Source organism: Biomphalaria glabrata, chromosome 1 (genome assembly GCF_947242115.1).
Source record: "Biomphalaria glabrata chromosome 1, xgBioGlab47.1, whole genome shotgun sequence".
Classification (NCBI taxonomy): domain Eukaryota; kingdom Metazoa; phylum Mollusca; class Gastropoda; family Planorbidae; genus Biomphalaria; species Biomphalaria glabrata.
This window is the reverse complement of record NC_074711.1, coordinates 23,944,815-23,964,823: the sequence shown is the minus strand read 5'-3', so window position 1 is coordinate 23,964,823 and position 20,009 is coordinate 23,944,815. Positions and strand designations below refer to the sequence as shown.

The 20,009-nt window shown below is 38.4% G+C and overlaps 1 protein-coding gene across 8 annotated transcripts in view; it reads right to left on the bottom strand.

Moving 5' to 3' along the window:
- Nucleotides 1–13,541, bottom strand: part of LOC106078596 (potassium voltage-gated channel subfamily H member 6-like) — a 195,222-nt gene extending 181,681 nt beyond the window's left edge. For 5 of the 8 annotated variants that reach the window (XM_056029152.1, XM_056029158.1, XM_056029163.1 and 2 more), the window contains exon 1: nt 11,516–13,541. In XM_056029152.1, the coding sequence (XP_055885127.1) occupies nt 11,516–11,591 (76 nt within the window). In that variant the 5' untranslated portion in view covers nt 11,592–13,541. The remainder of the gene's footprint in view (nt 1–11,515) is intronic. The other 3 variants (XM_056029134.1, XM_056029139.1, XM_056029145.1) reach the window with 3 other exon arrangements.
- Nucleotides 13,542–20,009: the final 6,468 nt, after the last annotated feature.

Sequence of the window (20,009 nt, the reverse complement as noted above, 5' to 3'; positions counted from 1 at the left end):
GTAGTCTGAAACCATTGAAGAGCAATCGTCATCGATCAAGGTGTAACCATCTCTACTTGTGCTACTTTGTAAACATAGTCTAGATCTACCAGGTATCCAGGTAACATTACATCTAGTCTACATGGTAGTGCTACAACTCAACTATACATCTGCCTGCTAGCGACACCAGGTATTGATACCTTTTCTACGTACTCATATTTCCACCTAGCTATCTGCGGACAAATTTACAGATCTAACTAAGAAATCTAAATCAAGCTACCAGTGGTCCAAAAGGCGATACATCAAGTAGTTAGCGATACACATCTACAAGGTAGCGATACGTGTTGTGATACATCTAGTTAGGCTACTGCAGAGTGAACTATTCATCTAAAGACTCGTATGTAAAATATAACATCAAACTAAATCGTAGAATTCAATATCTTGTAAAACATGTAACATTGTTTCTATTTTCAAAATTTGTTAGCGGTTTTGTTTTTTTACTATTTAGTAACGTATTGAAAAACAAAGAAGTAAAGTACCCCATTCAGACATTGCGATCTATTAGATGATTAAAAAGGCGTCGGTGACCCACGGTTGACGAGGGTGTAATGTGGCCAGGACAACCTTTTATCCAACTAACGTTTGGTACCCATTAGAGTTGGGTGGACTCCCTAAAAATCCCGAAATTTCAAATTCCCATTCTTTACCGCAATTGGGACCCGAGAGCCTCTGTTCGGAAGTCTAGCGTTTTATCACTCAGCCATACAGTCCTTTCCATTTCCAACCAAGTAATAGAACAAAGCATAAAGAAATTGCGAGTTTATGAAATGATTTAAATAGAATTTATGCTTGAACTTTTTCTTGTAGGATAAGCCTTATGAAAGTACGATTTGTAGTCAACCAGTAAATCTTTGTGTTTTTTTTTTTCTACAAAACCTTAAATCGCTGTATGAATGGATCAGGATAGTATGAACGTGTTGAGATATAACCTTTACTTGTATTTTTGTTATAATTGTCAAAACCTGTCAGTAGAGATGTGTTGTATTTTTCAGTACACATGTCAGTAGAGATTTGTGCTGGCATATCTACATTGATGTCAGTTCAACTGTCAGTAACGCTAGCATACCCATCCATATGAACGGTTTTAGTTCGGAATCACTTTCCCACAAGCCTCACACACACACATTAAGTAACTCTATAAAAACACACACACACATACACTTTAACGATCGATACACAGATCACGATGTTGACCCACGAACTACACATTACATGGAAATATCTTTGTTAACACAGGACATTTGGTCGTTGTTTGTCTAAGTGTGTTTATGGATATGTAGCAGTGTGTGCGCGATGGCTCCCAAGTCAGAAAGTCACACGTGAGTGGACCCGCATCTTGAGTACTCGCGTCTTTCTTCGACATCATGATTTGTTGCAAACAAGGTTAGGAGGAGAGCTGGAGAGAGGAAGAGAAAACTGGAGAACAAAAGAGAGAAGAGAAAGAGAAGACAGAGAGAGAGAGGAAGAGAAAGAGAGAAATGGAAAAAAAGAGAAGACAGAAAACAGAGAAGACAGAGAGAAGACAGAGAGTGAGAGTGAGAGAGAGGAAGAGAAAAAGAGAAATGGAAAAAAAAGAGAGAAGACAGAAAACAGAGAAGACAGAGAGAAAGGGAAAGAGAGCAGAGAGAGAGAGAAAGAGCGGAGAGAGAAAACAGAGAAAGGAGACAGAGAGAGAAAGGGGGGGGGAGAGAGGAAGATAAAGAACGGGATTGTGAGAATCAGAGTAGATAAAGACAGAGAAAACAGAGAGAGGGAGAAAGAAGAAGAGGCAGAGAGAGAGAGAGGAAGGACAAAGAAAAAGTTTATAACTAGAAAAGAGGAAGCTGAAGAAGACTAGAGAAAAGTTTACCGCCGCGAGAGCCAGAAAGAGAGCCAGCGACGGCAGCAACTCATCTTTCATAATTCTATTGTTTTGTCGTTGTCCTTGACCTTTCGACGTTTTAAAAGAGGAAAAAAAAAAGGGAAAACATTTCGATTCAATGCTCTATCAAGATGGCCGCTGATGCTGATGTAGACATATATCTTACCGGCAATGTGTGAACTACTTTAGACACATATTAGCAAGCATGCAGTAAAAGGGTTAAACAATTTGGGAACAGTACGAAACTATCGCCTTATACACAAATTGGTTGATTTACTTTTAAAGTAAGTAATTTAAGTCCCTTTCAGATCTTGCGACCTATGGAGCAGATTGTTGTGGAGTGTATGTGTGTGTTTAAAATGTATCGACGAAGAAATGGAGCGTTTGTTTTGGGTAGTGTAGGCTGATGAAACCACAGGCTGGTCTGTCGTAATGAATGCTAATAGAAGTCCCCTGTTTGAGAGTTGAACAGCGGACTAAGCAGAGGCGTGAGACAGAAAGACTTGTTTTTTTGGTAGTGAGTTTAATCTCATCTCTTCATTCATCTAATTCCAAGTGGACTGTATGTATATTTGTTGATACAACTTGAATTTCAGCTTTATTTCGTCAAGAAGCTTCTTCAAGCTTCTTTAAAGTTATTTCATTAAAAATTGTATACGCCTACATGGGTTTAGTTGCTCTAGCTGATTGCGGCTACTTGGCAACAACACAGAGGATGTAAAGTTCATCTGTCTCTATGTTCGACGGATAACGAGAATGTCATGTGGCCAGCACAACGACCCAACCGCCTTTACTTTCCTAAACATGAATCATGTACCTATTAGAGCTGTGTGGACTCGAGTGTTTTATGAATCCCGAAGTTTAAAATCCCAGTTTTCCCTTAGATTCAATTCACTTCGAATTAAAAGCTTGGATATCAAATTGTCCCCGGTAACTGTTGCTGTGCGTTCCGTGTGAAATAGACTTTTTCTATAATGTGTGTCCTGGAAATAGACATTTTAAAAGTGGCCTGGAAAACGTTTGTGTCACACAAAGGGCAAGTTAAAAGTCCAAGACCACAATACTTTCAACTTCCTGTTACATCATTTCCTTGATTAAATAATCAAAGTTCAATAAACAATCTGCTCGACTATATACAACATTGGGTTATTTGGCTTTCAATTATTCTTCACAAGAAAAAGTAATTAAATGAAGCTTGCCATAACAGACCTCGTGAATGCTGGCCTCACTTTAAAAAAAACGTGGATTGGATTTCAGTTTTATAAAGTGATCGATATATTTTTCCTGGACTCTTAAACTTTTTTTTTCATTTTTCAAACAATCGTTGTTTTTGTTTTGTCTTATTGGATATTTTCTTGTCTTGTGGATATTCATTATCCTGTAAGATATTTCTGGTTATATTGGATATTTTCTTGTCTAGTGGATATTCATTATCCTGTAAGATATTTCTGGTTATATTGGATATTTTCTTGTCTAGTGGATATTCATTATCCTGTAAGATATTTCTGGTTATATTGGATATTTTCTTGTCTTATTAAATACTTTTATCCTCTTGGATATTTCATGTCCTATTGAATATTTTCATATCATAAGAGAACAATAATCGATTGGTGAAATACATTTTCGACCAAAATTGTTTAGAATTGCAGATTACATTTTTACAAACTTTTTGTCGATTGCAATTTTCTCTTTTTTTAGTTCTACGGTTTTCATTTTAAAAGCACTACCACTACATGTTTACCATGTTTATATAGTATTATATATTATAGAGAGCTGGCTGGTTGTGTGGCATGCGCTCTGGACTGATGTTTCAAACCCTACCTGCCACCGTCCTTTTGGGAGCTTTTGGACTTCAATTAAATTATCATTAATTACAAAAGAATTCCCCAAAACATGTAAAATAATCAATGACACAGTCATCTTCTATTTGCATGTATTAAAACATACCATAACGTAAAGACTGCTCATTCAAAACAGTGTCTTACTCTTTTAAAAATGCGTCATTCCGATCTAGTGATTTACCTTATTCCTCTTCAACTTAGATTATGGTCAAGAGGATGTATCTGATTTTATCTTTGTCATGTCATTCATTTCTTTCATAAAAATTCCTTTTGTGCAAAATGTAGTTTAGGATGAGATTTCTGTGAGCAGACACTTCAGGTATGTCCCAGTATCTCAGTGCCACACAAAGGTCACGTGAAATGACTGACAATCAGACAATGCCCTAAATGTGGTAAGCAGAATTCAATGGCATTGGATTGATAGGTTTATAAAAGCTTGATTTTACTGGTTGCCGCTTTTTGTTGAAACTCCTCCCCCCCCCCCCAGCAAGCTCTATCGGGTACCTCCTGTTCTACCCAAAGATATAGCCTGACTCAACACACGTGAGCAGAACAGCGAGAGACTACAAGGTACAAACGATGACTTCACAAAACATGAACCATACAAGTTATTTCATTCTGAATAGTGAATAAAGAAACATTAACACAGAATTCAAACAAATGACTGTCATAAACTTTTCCTACTTATGTTACTTATGTCTTGTCTGGACGCGTGGTGGTGGAGTGGTAAAGCGCTTGCATTCCAAATAGGGTGTCCCAGGTTCAAATTTCGTTAAAGACTGGTATTTTGAATTTCGGGATCTTCTGGGCGCCTCTGAATCCCCTCTAGTGGATACCTGACATTAGTCGGGGAAAAGTAAAGACGGTTGGTCGATGTGCTGGCTACTTGACACTCGTTTATGGCTACGGATGTAATAACAGCAGTAAATAAATGTTGTTTTTTCATAGATTTACAACAATTTCCCGAAAGGGGGAAAAGTTGCTATTAGTTTTGTGTTATCTTAATGTTAGTGTGTCCGTCCATCCTTTTCCCCCTACCAATAACGTTTAATTTTATTTAAAAACAACAACTAAGTTCTTTATGTACAGTTTTGAAAACAAAATTTAATAGGCAGTGGCTTGTTTCCTTATGGAGTTTTACCAATAAAGTATGCATTTCCTTGCAGGACCTCCTGCAGCAGCGGATGTGAATGATAGCAATTATTCATGCTTTTTAATGTGCATTTAATTCAACTAAAGTCATAGTTTGAGGTTCATAATTTCTGATATCCAAATATAAACTGTTCAGCTGTCCACAAGCTCTATTATAATCTAATTTTACCTTCATGTTTTGAGTGCTAAACATACCAATAGCTGTTGTAAAGCTCGAATTATGCGAGAAGTATTGGTTTCAATTAAACAAAAATGGTGGGGAGTATATTATATGCAACAGTAGCTGAGAATGTGTGTATTGAATAAATTCAAATCCACTTGAAAAAAACAACAACACTTTACCAGCACAAAGTGAATCAGGGAACACAAAACTTCAAGTATTAAGACACTAAATAAATCAGATGAACTTGTCAAGTCACAGTGTCCAAATACCTTTTATTATTTTCATCAATTTGAGAATCTTTTTAGAAATTTTTGGATTAATGTTTTTGCAAAGTTTCTTTTTAGATCTCGTGAAGCTAATGGGACTTCTCAAAACTTACAGTGATTGTGAAAATAAATGTGTAGCAAAACAATGTGTTCTTGTTTTTTGGTGACTTTGACTGACACGTTTTATTTTGTGATACCTGCCTTTATATCCCTAGGGGACACCTACGAGTTTATGATTAAATCAAACTCCCTTTTTTAAAATTAGTAATGTTATCACTAATATTTGAGTCTATCCTAGTTTTTCACAAAATATCTTATACCTTAAATAATTAGGTTCATTAAGCATATCTTTCTTAGAAAACATTTCCGTTATCCTGAAATACACAGCACCAACAACTTCCATCATTAGAGATACAACGTCAACAACATCTCCCACTAAAAGGACAACGTTTCTCTTTTGAGGAACATCTTCGTCGTAGCAGCCAGCAACATCCCCACGTTGTACTAACAACATCTTCCTTGTAGCAGCTAACAACATCACAACGTAGCACTAACAACCTTTTCCTTGTAGCAGCTAACAACATCCCCACGTAGCACTAACAACCTTTTCCTTGTAGCAGCCAACAACATCCCCACGTAGCACTAACAACATCTTTCTTGTAGCAGCCAGCAACATCCCCACGTAGCACTAACAACATCTTCCTTGAAGCAGCCAACAACATCCCCACGTAGCACTAACAACATCTTCCTTGTAGCAGCCAGCAACATCCCCACGTAGCACTAACAACATCTTCCTTGTAGCAGCCAGCAACATCCCCACGTAGCACTAACAACATCTTTCTTGTAGCAGCCAGCAACATCCCCACGTAGCACTAACAACATCTTTCTTGTAGCAGTCAGCAACATCCCCACGTAGCACTAACAACATCTTTCTTGTAGCAGCCAGCAACATCCCCACGTAGCACTAACAACATCTTTCTTGTAGCAGCCAGAAACATCCCCACGTAGCACAAACAACATCTTCCTTGTAGCAGCCAGCAACATCCCCACGTAGCACTAACAACATCTTTCTTGTAGCAGCCAGCAACATCCCCACGTAGCACTAACAACATCTTTCTTGTAGCAGCCAGCAACATCCCCACGTAGCACTAACAACATCTTCCTTGTAGCAGCCAGAAACATCCCCACGTAGCACTAACAACATCTTTCTTGTAGCAGCAAGCAACATCCCCACGTAGCACTAACAACATCTTCCTTGTAGCAGCCAGCAACATCCCCACGTAGCACTAACAACATCTTCCTTGTAGCAGCCAGAAACATCCCCACGTAGCACTAACAACATCTTCCTTGTAGCAGCCAGAAACATCCCCACGTAGCACTAACAACATCTTCCTTGTAGCAGCCAACAACATCCCAACGTAGCACTAACAATATCTTCCTTTAGCAGCCAGCAACATCCCCACGTAGCACTAACAACATCTTCCTTGTAGCAGCCAGCAACATCCCCACGTAGCACTAACAACATCTTCCTTGTAGCAGCCAGCAACATCCCCACGTAGCACTAACAACATCTTTCTTGTAGCAGCCAGCAACATCCCCACGTAGCACTAACAACATCTTCCTTGTAGCAGCCAGCAACATCCTCACGTAGCACTAACAACATCTTCCTTGTAGCAGCCAGCAACATCCCCACGTAGCACTAACAACATCTTTCTTGTAGCAGCCAGCAACATCCCCACGTAGCACTAACAACATCTTCCTTGTAGCAGCCAGCAACATCCCCACGTAGCACTAACAACATCTTCCTTGTAGCAGCCAGAAACATCCCCACGTAGCACTAACAACATCTTTCTTGTAGCAGCCAGCAACACCCCACGTAGCACTAACAACATCTTCCTTGTAGCAGCCAGCAACATCCCCACGTAGCACTAACAACATCTTTCTTGTAGCAGCCAGCAACATCCCCACGTAGCACTAACAACATCTTCCTTGTAGCAGCCAACAACATCCCAACGTAGCACTAACAACATCTTCCTTGTAGCAGCCAGCAACATCCCCACGTTGCACTAACAACATCTTCCTTGTAGCAGCCAGCAACATCCCCACGTAGCACTAACAACATCTTCCTTGTAGCAGCCAACAACATCCCAACGTAGCACTAACAACATCTTCCTTGTAGCAGCCAGCAACATCCCCACGTAGCACTAACAACATCTTTCTTGTAGCAGCCAGCAACATCCCCACGTAGCACTAACAACATCTTCCTTGTAGCAGCCAGCAACATCCCCACGTAGCACTAACAACATCTTCCTTGTAGCAGCCAGCAACATCCCCACGTAGCACTAACAACATCTTTCTTGTAGCAGCCAGCAACATCCCCACGTAGCACTAACAACATCTTTCTTGTAGCAGCCAGCAACATCCCCACGTAGCACTAACAACATTTTTCTTGTAGCAGCCAGCAACATCCCCACGTAGCACTAACAACATCTTCCTTGTAGCAGCCAGCAACATCCCCACGTAGCACTAACAACATTTTTCTTGTAGCAGCCAGCAACATCCCCACGTAGCACTAACAACATCTTTCTTGTAGCAGCCAGCAACATCCCCACGTAGCACTAACAACATCTTATATTCCAAAAAAAAAAAAATGTCCCAGTCGAGACTCTATGATGTATCCAGCAACACAGGATTTATGATGACCTTGACAAGGGGAGGCGACTGAGAGATCTATGATGTATCCAGCAACACAGGATTTATGCTGACCTTGACAAGGGGAGGCGACTGAGAGATCTATGATGTATCCAGCAACACAGGATTTATGATGACCTTGACAAGGGGAGGCGACTGAGAGAGCAATTGGCCATAAGAGAGGAAACCACTATTAATATGTGGTGCGAGGAGGACCCGTGATGGATGGCAGACATCCAGTGAACGCGGCCTACATCAGACAACTGACCACGGTCAGCTAAAATTGTCTAGACAAAATGGATCATGAGTACATAGATGACATAAATTATGTCATCAAAACATACAAATATGAATACTATCAATGCCAGATCGATCCTTAGCTAGGCCTGTAGTTGACGTGTATAGATTGAGTTATTTGACTAATACACGTTCGATTTATGATTTAAATCTCTAATCGTGTTGTCTCTTTTACTTTTACCAACTGTGATGGAATCAATAGGAACTACAGATTTAAACAAAAGGGATTATCAAAGTTGTAGACTTCTCCAAGATAACCAGCGTATCTATATTGATCATATGTTTCTCATGGTGTACACCAACCGATATGGTTCAAAGGATGCTGTAATTACTTTTTTCTTACAAGGTCTATCTCCAGTATTGTTTTTGAATGTTATTGTTTAATTTACTATTCTCTTCTTGAAATGAAATTTCGCAATACTATAGCGGTTTTCATGTCTAAGTATGGGTATAAATAGCTAGCTAGTGCGGTATAAATAGCTAGCTAGTGTGGTATAAATAGCTAGCTAGTGTGTTATAAACAGCTAGCTAGTGTGGTATAAATAGCTAGCTACTGCAGTAGAAATAGCTCGCTAGTGCGGTATAAATAGCTAGCTAGTGCGGTATAAATAGCTACCTAGTGTGGTATAAATAGCTAGCTAGTGTGATAAATAGCTAGTTAGTGTGGTATAAATAGCTAGCTAGTGTGGTATAAATAGCTAGCTAGTGTGATATAAATAGCTAGTTAGTGTGGTATAAATAGCTGGCTAGAGTGGTATAAATAGCTGGCTAGAGTGGTATAAATAGCTGGCTAGAGTGGTATAAATAGCTAGCTAGTGTGATATAAATAGCTAGTTAGTGTGGTATAAATAGCTGGCTAGAGTGGTATAAATAGCTGGCTAGAGTGGTATAAATAGCTGGCTAGAGTGGTATAAATAGCTAGTTAGTGTGGTATAAATAGCTAGTTAGTGTGGTATAAATAGCTAGTTAGAGTGGTATAAATAGCTAGTTAGTGTGGTATAAATAGCTAGTTAGAGTGGTATAAATAGCTAGTTAGTGTGGTATAAATAGCTAGTTAGTGTGGTATAAATAGCTAGTTAGAGTGGTATAAATATCTAGTTAGTGTGGTATAAATAGCTAGTTAGTGTGGTATAAATAGCTAGTTAGAGTGGTATAAATAGCTAGTTAGTGTGGTATAAATAGCTAGTTAGAGTGGTATAAATAGCTAGTTAGTGTGGTATAAATAGCTAGTTAGAGTGGTATATTAGCTAGTTAGTGTGGTATTCCTGATGTACCGAAAGTGTTGATCAGCTATTTTAAATGTTTTTTTTTTCCTTTTTGACACTAGAAGATGAAATGTCCACGTTGTTTCGCTTGTATCCCAAGGTTATGTTTTAATATTTAGTTTGTCACAGCACGACCTTTCAATTATTTAGATATTCCATTAATTCCACACTAGTTTCCAATCTTCTTTTTATTTTCTTACGTTTTACTGTAGGTGACCTTATAGTGGTCCCCACATTTGTCTATATCCCTTTCCCTTCTTTTTTTTTTTGTCACAGTAGTTTATTGTTGTATTGTTTAAAATTCGATCATAAAACTAATGAAGACTTTTTGAGTGTAGGTGCATGATTTTTGTATATTCATTTTTACTATAGCTAATTATATAACAGGAAATATGTAAAACAGAGAGAGAAATGGATGAAACCTGTCATCAGTTGGAGAAAGACTGCCAAAAGATCATGTGTGGTACCCCAATGGTCCAACATGCTAAGGGACAGGTGAAGGTTAATTATTTATACCTAGTTATAGAAACTTACATTATACTATTTAGATTGAAGAATACTTATATAAATTTGATAAAGTATTACTGGCTACACTGATTGATTTGTACAATATAAAAACAGCGTTTTATGATATAAACTCGGCGACTTTTTATTATTCTAATGTGACACTGACAATGATAGAAACACCTAGACAGTGAATGTGACAACAAGTTTACAACACAAGTATGAGACAGCCTAGCCATCAGGTCCCTACAAAGAGTACCCAAACATATTGATCTGTTTTTCCCTCCATTGGACAAATAACGTATATAAAAAGTGTCCAGACGATGAAATAAAAGCAACGGAACAAGATAAACAAAGGGGGGGGGGTCCTCACTGCTCCAAACCTGCCTTGTAATTGTATTTTATTCTGTGATCTCGTCAGAGAAACTTTTTTTATTTTAACTGAAAAGAAAGGACCCGAATGAAGTCAGTGCTCCCAGTGTCCATGAATGCTCGTAATTCTTGTATATACACACTTCTGTATTAGAGTGTCTTTATTACTATTGCAGTAGAGTGATCGCATGTATAACATTGTAATGCAATTACTTCACTTTACATGAAATATGATACAAGCTTGATCTCCATATTCATATTTTTAAACAGTTTATAAAACTATTTTCAACCCTTTAGCTTATGATTACGTCCATTACCGTATTTAAGTTATATTGCTCTAGAAACAATATTATGAAATTAAAAAAACGAATGACTCCATTGTAAAGGTTATTAAAAATAGCAAGAAAGAAACAATTTTAAATTGCTCTCCCCTTGTGGATTTAAAATTAATTTTATAATGCTCTCCCTTGTTTATTTAAAATTCACAACTTTTCTTAACATCTGTGTATGTGTGTTCTGCGTTTGTGCATGTGTGTGGTATTTATTTCTGATACTGCATTACAAACAATGCGCAGCCTATAATCACGTGTTTAAGCAGAGATCTACAGTATTGATATCTATTCACTCTTTCTGTCGAAGTTAATCTAATTGCTATGAAATGAATTTGAGAACTGCAAGTTTATTAACTAGCCACGTTACCAAAAGCAGCACACGAACACAAACACACACGCTCAACAAGCACAACACTATATCACAAAACAGGGGCGTTGTTTGTGAGGGGTAAAACCTTGGGTTTTGTTAGGAGGGGTCTTTGAGTTACCAGTAGCCAGGAGGTTAGACATTCTGCTGGCTACGTGACGTCCTAGTTAACTTTTAGCGATAGGTGTAGACCAATGCTGGGTCTTATTGGGATACTGTTGTACTTGAACATAACAACAAAAGAAAGATTTACCTCCTTTTATAGCTGTTCTATTTTATAACAGTCTTCTGAACTGCAAAATAACAACTAACAAAAAATCAATAACATTGAGTGAAACACTTAGACTACTATAGGATGTACTCACTCTGGCCATCAAACTTCCTGATGATGGTGTCGATAAAGATGTTGGGCGGCGCTACATGACCTCTCCTCACCGGCATCTTCACGGGCTGGGGGGTGTCAGTGCTCTGGCTGACCCAGGATACTCCCCACCCAGGTGGACAGTTCTCAGGTGTTTAATCTCAAGCGATGGCCTCGTCTACTCCATGACAGCAGGCGTGAGAATCACAATAGAATCCCCAGTAGACCATCCGAACACCAAACATTATTTGATCACTTAAAGTAATGAACTACACACACGGAAATAGTGGGTAAAGCTAACACACTTATGTTGTGAAGTAAAGGGCTAGCATATAAACAAATGCCGGCGACATCTCTAAATCGAACTGATTCGACATAAATATAATTTTTCTGAACGGATGAATCTATAATCCTATGAGCTACAATCCGCACTAAAAAGATATAAATAATCTTGTAACTTTTGATTTGGATAATAACAGAACTATCTACATAACCGTAGGTGCCAGCTAGTTCGATTTAAGAATTAATTTGCGGTGTTATACCTGGGGAGACAGGTGGAAGTACGTTAAATATCCTTGGCACATTAGAGCATATTATCTAACAATTAATAAAAAGCTATGTCCAATATTTATATAACACACTTAGAAAAATATCGGTTGAAATACATTACACACTTATTATTGTATCCAGCCTGATGTCAACACATCTCAGGGCAATCCGCAAACACAAATAAACAAGAACAAGAACTCTTCAAAAACAAAATCACATGAAACACACACACACACGTGGATCTACATGATTGTTTTTTTTTAACATAGAGAAATTTGAAAAAAAAAAAAAAAAAAAAAAACTTTAATTTTTCTATCCTGTTATGGCCACTTTAAAAAAAAATATATTTCTATGGTTACGAATATTGGTAAATGACTAAATTGCCTTGATTTGATGTTTGTGTTGATCAGACCTGACAAAGAACATACTATGTTAAGCCTAGAGTTAGGTGAATGTAATCTATACATGAGTTCAAAACCTAGTGTACTATTATAAAAAGGAATCTGGCTGCTAAGCTGCCTACTACAGTACAAAGTGGTGAAGTACTACAGCACTAAGGTTTCCGGAAATGACATATATTAAACGAATATCACGATAACTAAAACCTAGACAATGAAAACAAAAGGAAAACAAAACCTTAGGTTACATTTACTTTAATTTCGTTATTTAAATAGAATATAGTTTTGCTATTATACTCTCTAATACTATCTTTATATACATTTTTGTTAAAACTAGGCCATATGTACTCTCTAAACCAACCACCTTTGCACGCACAGCTCACTAATATTCAACTTGGCCCTTCGTACCAACCCTTCTTCTAATCCGAATTCAGGCAATCCTGCTTCTAGAAAATAAATAAATAAAACACATAGGAAGCATCGATCTATGTTTTGAGTCCCTCAGGAGCGCGGTCCATGACGAATGATAATCAGCAACATGCCTAACTCGAGCACGAGTGGTATGGGGGGGGGGTAGAGGAAGCAGAGTTAGGGAGGAGTTGTGGAGGGTGAAAAATGAAAGAGAGATTAAAGTAAGAAAGATCACTTCTTACATGAGAAACAATGGTCTAATCGATACACGTGCCTAGATATACACCTTTCAAATCATAACACAGTGGTGATTAAAAACACGTACTATAACTAAGGACGAACTGCAATTAAAGTAAACAAATAACAGAAATAGCTGATTCTCTTCCCTCTCCAAACATCGGCCGTTCACAAGAAGGATGTAAATTGTGATAGGAAAAAACAACAACAACTCACTAGAAGAAAAAAATCCGTATTAAGAGATATAGCACAGCGAAATAAAAAAAACAAAAAACAAAACAAAACACAAATGGTGAACCAGAGACGAAGCTCGCTAAGCTTCCCAAGATAAAACCAGCAGATGGTGGCAGACGATGGCTGTGATCGTCATCTCGCGAGGTCTGCACGCGAACATTTCGTTGATCTTTCTTTCTTTTTTCGTCTGTCCTAGCGCGTCAGTACGTGGTAGAATCATCTCTGTCCTACCTAGCCCTCGCTCACGAGCGCGTAAAGCACTCACTCTTTCCTCCTGCGGTGTGCTGTTCCGGGAGGGAGAGAAATAAAAAACAATCGCGCGCGTGTGTGTACGTGTTTAGGTATGCGTGTTTGTAAGTGATCGACCGAGAACGCGCCTGTGTTTCTACACGTGCTACACTCGAAATAATGCGTTCGCGCATGCGCGGATAAGAAAAATGGCGGGAAAGGCAGACTTATAGTGGCATGGTAGAGTACACGAGTGGATGTAGTTGTTTTGTATTAGCGGCTGTGGAGGGAAAAGGTCGGACGAAAAACTACATTTTTATTGTAATACTAATCTACTGTACTGGGATATTTGGACCGACAAAAAGGTAGATTTTAATCACCCTGATCTGCTGTTCATTGATAAAACAGAAAAAAAAACGCTACCATTACTGACATCGCCGTACCACTTTCTCATAATTTAAGAAAAACTGAAATAGAAAAACAAAGAAAATCTGGGCACCTTGAGGCTTGGAGATTAAGCGTTTAGGGAAGTTATCCAAAATAATATACCCCATTGTTTTATCAACCGAGGGGATAATAAAAACTGACCTCACAGATACCTTTAAGGCCCTCAACATTCCTAGGAGCATCCTCGTTGCCTGTCAGAGAGCGGTACTGCTGCAAACTTGCCACATCACCAGAAAATTCCTCAGTGGAAACTGTTAAAGGGACTACAATGAATTTTGTTTCTTTTTAACGAAACTCGATCCTGGCAGCGCCAGAGAATGAATACTCGTTTGTCTCTAACATAATAATAATATAATAATAATATTGGCAATTTCTACGATTTCGAAGATAACGGATGGGTGAAATGTTTCACTTGACTACGCAAACCCAGTTGTAACCTACATATTATGTCACATCTAGTGCAGACAAAGCCGTACTCCGCCGGGGGTTCATTTAAGTTTTCTAATTATCTTCTGCGTCTGTCTTCGGCTAGGGCTTTTCTTTGGGGCCTTAAATGTGTGCCACGCGGCCTTAAATGTGTGCCACGCGGCCTTCATAAAAACTATCCACGGTCTCTTTCAGAGGCCAACTGTTGCCAGCTACTTTCCTCTATGCGTGAGGGTACAAAGGCGCCTGAGTGGATCTTTATAGCGCTTCTGGGAGCAACTCCGTCCTCCGTTAAGCCACCGCTTTCAATATAGAGGTCACGAGGGTCACGTTAAAGCTTGCCAAAAAAATCATCGCCTTTGACATGCGGTTGGTGGCGACCAACAGCGCTGTTGGCAATAGCTAGATAGTGACGCATAGTTGGACACAGTGCTGCCCAGGTACGTGAAGTTGTCGACAACACTAAGTAGGTGGCCATTCACATTGATATGTGGAGCTGAGTTGGTTTCTTTTATGAATTTTTTTTTTTTTTTGAAGCATGATAGACAGACCAATTGAATCCAAGTGACATTGTCTCAATGTTTTTTAAAATATATTTTTATAATATTCAATTGAAAGTCAAACTAATACAAACTAACAGAACTAAGGAGTGTACTTGCGCCGAAGATCTAGTGAATATGATTGATAGAGACAAAACTTTAATTCTTTCAAAAGATGCGGAAAAAAAAAGATTTGTTTGAATTTTATTTATTACTGGCATTTTCCACCGGCTCCGCCCGTTGATTTGTTTCCTGGCTTTAAATTGTTTATTATGACCGAACCTTTCGCTCCTTTTTTTCTCTTGCTTTTCCAAGAAAATGAACCGCATCCTCAGGAATCTGGAAGCTTAGGCATTGACCAATACACACAGCTCTATGTCACACCGAGGATTGCCTTGACTCGGATATGTCACTCACATGCTAGATGGAGAATCCACAAAGCTTACCGAGGTAGCCAGACCCAAGGGACGTCCAAGACTAACCTGCAAGCGTGATTCCAGGACTAAAGACATCAATGGAAGAGCGCGGCAGGTGGTACAAACCTCTCCTAGAGTAAAAGGACTGAGGCTGGCTTAGGAAGAGGAAGAAAGCTGCCCCCATCCGCTAGTCAACAAAATCTTTATATTTCATTCATTTTTCTTTACAAACAAGAGTTTATTTACTAAAAGCTCTATACAGTATGTCATGTTTGGTATCGATTTTCAAAGTATTTTCTCTGATAACAAGTCTGTTATCTGATTGATGAAACAATTGTAACTTTTTAAATTAGACTAATTATATTAAAAAATGCAGTCTTTCATTTTGATTAATAATCATTCTTTCCGAAACAGACTATTCGGCATCAAGAGGTTAACACATATTTTAATGAACGGAAACAATAATAAATTATTTTAATTTTTTTTTTAGATTTGTTACTTTTTGAAAAAGCCGCTGACATTTATGGAATGCCATTCGAATCTGTTAAAACATTATCAATGTATAAAAAAGTAAATAAAAATTAAAATCTCTACTAGATCTGAAACTGTATCTTTTTAAGCATATTTAAAAACCTAAATATAGATGGATCCCTCTTTTAAATCAGATCCATCCAGAATAATATATTTCTTCTTCCTATATTAACTTGGTGCTAGATTGTGAAAATGACTGTGGCGACATAGTGTGCAAATACTTTGTGTGTGTATATAAACCAAGAATAGAAAAAGGTTAGTTGAAAGGAAGCGGCTCACTTATAGAAGACTGTGTGACTGTGTCCAATACCAGTAAAAAAACAGAATTGAATAACCCTCATTTTTAAAGGGGGATAAAAAGTGACTGAGGTCGAAAGTCTAGAAAGTTGTGTCTGAATGTTTCCTTGGTCACTTTAGACTGTGTCAATAAGAGTCTGTCAGGATGGACAATCGATGTTCAGAATCAATGGGAAGGTTTTTTTTTATACAGATATTGTCTCAGTGTATTGTGTTATCATGTACATATCCATGGATCAGAGTCTTGTGTTATCCGGTAAAGTGGGTATAGCAATGGGTAAGTATTTGGTGGTAATGTTTATTGTCGAGATACCATTGTGTCTTGTAATGTCTTGTAATGTCCCAGTGTCTTGTGCTGTAGTGTATGGTTAAAGTACCAATGCCCTAGTGTCTTGTCTTGTAGTGCATAGTTGAAGTTCCAATGTCGTAGTGTCTTGAGTCGTAATGTATAGTGGGGGGGGGGGGGAAGCGACACACCAATGTCCCAGTGTCGTGTGCAGTGGAGCTGCAAATGGCCAAGTGTCGTGTGCAGTGACGCTATCGCCCATGTTGCAATGAAAATATTATTCCTGTGCACAGTGAGATATCACTTCAATGTAAAGTGGTATTGCCTCATAGCAAAACTAGATATTGATGATGCGCATCGAGCGTGGTTAATGAAGGCACAGCACGTGATGACTTGGCCCAGAGCCTGTAATGCTGATGCTATTAATGTTGTTTTTTTTAAACTTTCATTTATCTTATTCTCTAGTCTAGATCAATTCAAGCGCGCTCGGATTCATTAAAATAATATACACTACGTTTCAAAAATAGCATCAATTTGCCTATTTATAGATACGGCGCAAGTGAGTGTATTAAAACAAAATGAAAAGAAGAAAATATATTTTATATTTAGTGCAGTGGTTTATTTTGACCAGAACAAGTGTTGTTTTTACTTTATATTAATTTAGGTAAAGATGTATTGAAAATAAATATTTATACATTAGGAAACTTGAAAACAAAATAAAATTGTGAGTCCATTACATTACACTTGTGTGGCTACAATTGAAGTTATAAACAACATATTTACAATTTTTCGAAATAACAAATTATGGGGATCAATGGGGGCAGATGATGTAAAGATCATCTGTTTCTATGGTCGACGGTCAACTAGGGTATCATGTGGTCAGCACAATGATCGACCCCCTTTACTTTCTCCAAAGTATCTCAGGTACCTATTAGAGTTGGGTGAACTTCAAGGCGCCCCCTAAATCCCCAAATTCTAAATCTCAGTCTTCATCGAGATTCGAACTCAAGACCGCCTCGGTTCGAAAGGCAAGCGCTCTACCACTCGGCCACCCCCCCCCCCCCCAAAAAAAAAGTACAATACGCGTTTGGTGAAAACATTGTTGAAGGTGGTTATTTAGTTTATTTAGTGCTTAAAGTCAATGCTATCAGATGAGAGTATCATTTAGTTGCACTTTCAGACAAATATTTTTTTTAAGCTTAAAGAAATAATGAACGAGTCGGAAACGATTCTTGCACGTCTCAAGTCTGTGCCGGCAGTAGATCTCGAGTTCTTGATGGGATTCAGTGTCAGTACTTAGTAGTTCTTGATGGGATTCAGTGTCAGTACTTAGTAGTTCTTGATGGGATTCAGTGTCAGTACTTAGTAGTTCTTGATGGGATTCAGTGTCAGTACTTAGTAGTTCTTGATGGGATTCAGTGTCAGTACTTAGTAGTTCTTGATGGGATTCAGTGTCAGTACTTAGTAGTTCTTGATGTGATTCAGTGTCAGTACTTAGTAGTTCTTGATGTGATTCAGTCTCAGTACTTAGTAGTTCTTGATGTGATTCAGTCTCAGTACTTAGTATTAAGATCAAATTAGATACTTAGACGTAAAGTCTCCCGCGCCATTCGGTGTACATGTCTGCAAACTCTCTCTACAAGCGACATCAACAGCCTCTTCCCAGCTATTGCCTACGGATGTAGGTCTTCTAAGAATATGCGACTCCATGGTAGTCGGGGGGGGGGGGCAGCCATGTTTTCGTCCTCCGTGTTACGGCTATCTCTGGGGAACGTGTTTTGCCTGGAATGTGTCCCGATGTCCAAGGCTCGAGAGAACGTATCCCATTGATGAACCTTTGGACCCAAGAAAGGATTTAATCCCGTGAGACATTGGCCGATCTGAATGTGTCCCGAGAATGTGATACAACTTTTATTCACCACTTTGCTTAGCGGTAAAGCGCTTGGCTTCCGAACCGGGGACCGGGGTTCGAATCCTGGTGAAGACTGGGATTTTTTATTTCGGGATCTTCGGACGCCTCTGAGTCCACCCATCTCTAATGGGTACCTGATATTAGTTAGGGAAAAGTAAAGGCGGTTGGTCGTTGTGCTGGCCACATGACACCCTTGTTAACCGTAGGCCACAAAAACAGATGACCTTTACATCATCTGCCCTATAGACCACAAGGTCTGAAAGGGGAACTTTACTTTTACTTGCTTAGTGGGCGAGTGTCCATGCGGTAAAAAAGGATTTATCTATTGGTGCCATGATCTCAGTTTCCTTTCATATGATCCTTCTCAGCCATAGCTGCACCGCCATGTTTAGCTTCTTCTAGTACAAAATTGATGGCTTCCATAGAAAATTTAGTCTCCGTTGGAAACTCGAATGAAAATTGGTCGTCGAACTCCATACTGAAAAGATTGTATTAATGAGTATATATATTCTAGTTCAAATTTATTATTTCAAATAAAGTGAGTGTTTTAAAATGTTATTATTTGCATTTGAACTAAGAATGACAATTGCCACTATGTATGTGTGTGTGTGTGGGGGGGGGGGGTACATTATACCAATGTGAATGACTGAAGCGGTGACTGTGGCTTGGAATAGAGGCTTGTCCGGGACATTGTTTATACTATTCCTGGCTGCACAACATGGTGGGAGCGATGGGATAGTGAGATATGAAACAAAATGTTTCTAAAAAAAAGAGGCTCTTGTTAAGGACTTAGTTTAGAGACGCACCAAAGTAGACGGACTTTGAACGCAACATTTAGTGACGTCACGGATAGTGGGATTAAGGTTATTCATGTATGGACATTTATTTAGACGGCTTTAGACTCTTAAAGGGACAACATCGTGACAGTGACAGACTCTAGCCCATTGTAGTCTGTGGTAATGTTTATGTTATGTTATAAAATAGTCTAGACTTCGTAATTCACTGTTGATTTGCGATGGTGTAAATATCACTTTCTCGCATCTAATTTAATATCAATGGAACAGTACAGCCAAGCATCTAGGGTCTTTGTCAAAGTATAGAAGTGCGTCAACATCACTAAGCTCACGTGTCAGTTCTTTCATTAAGGTCATAAGCAAAATAATAACTGAGAACTGTTTAGGGCAGACTGCGATGATTTGTTTCCCTTTATTGAATCCTGATGTTGAAAGTACCAGAGCAAGAGAATGTCTATTAGCTCATGAAATGATAATAAACTTACTGATATTCATTACTCAGAACACATTTTAATTAGGTCTTAATCGTTATATGTATAAACGTATTAAGAATTGCTTCTTTCAATGATAATGAATTTCAAAAACATAACAAGAACAATATAAAAATCCCATTTAAAAAAAAAAAAAAGAAGCTTATCTGAAGGGGAAAAACTTCGTTCTTAATATATCTACCAATAATGTACAAGCTATTTCCATTAGTCGATATCAAACAAAATAACTAATTACCAAGTAATTAATTGACTAATTGAGTATTTTTTATAATTGATTTATGTTTTGTTATCTATCTATCTAT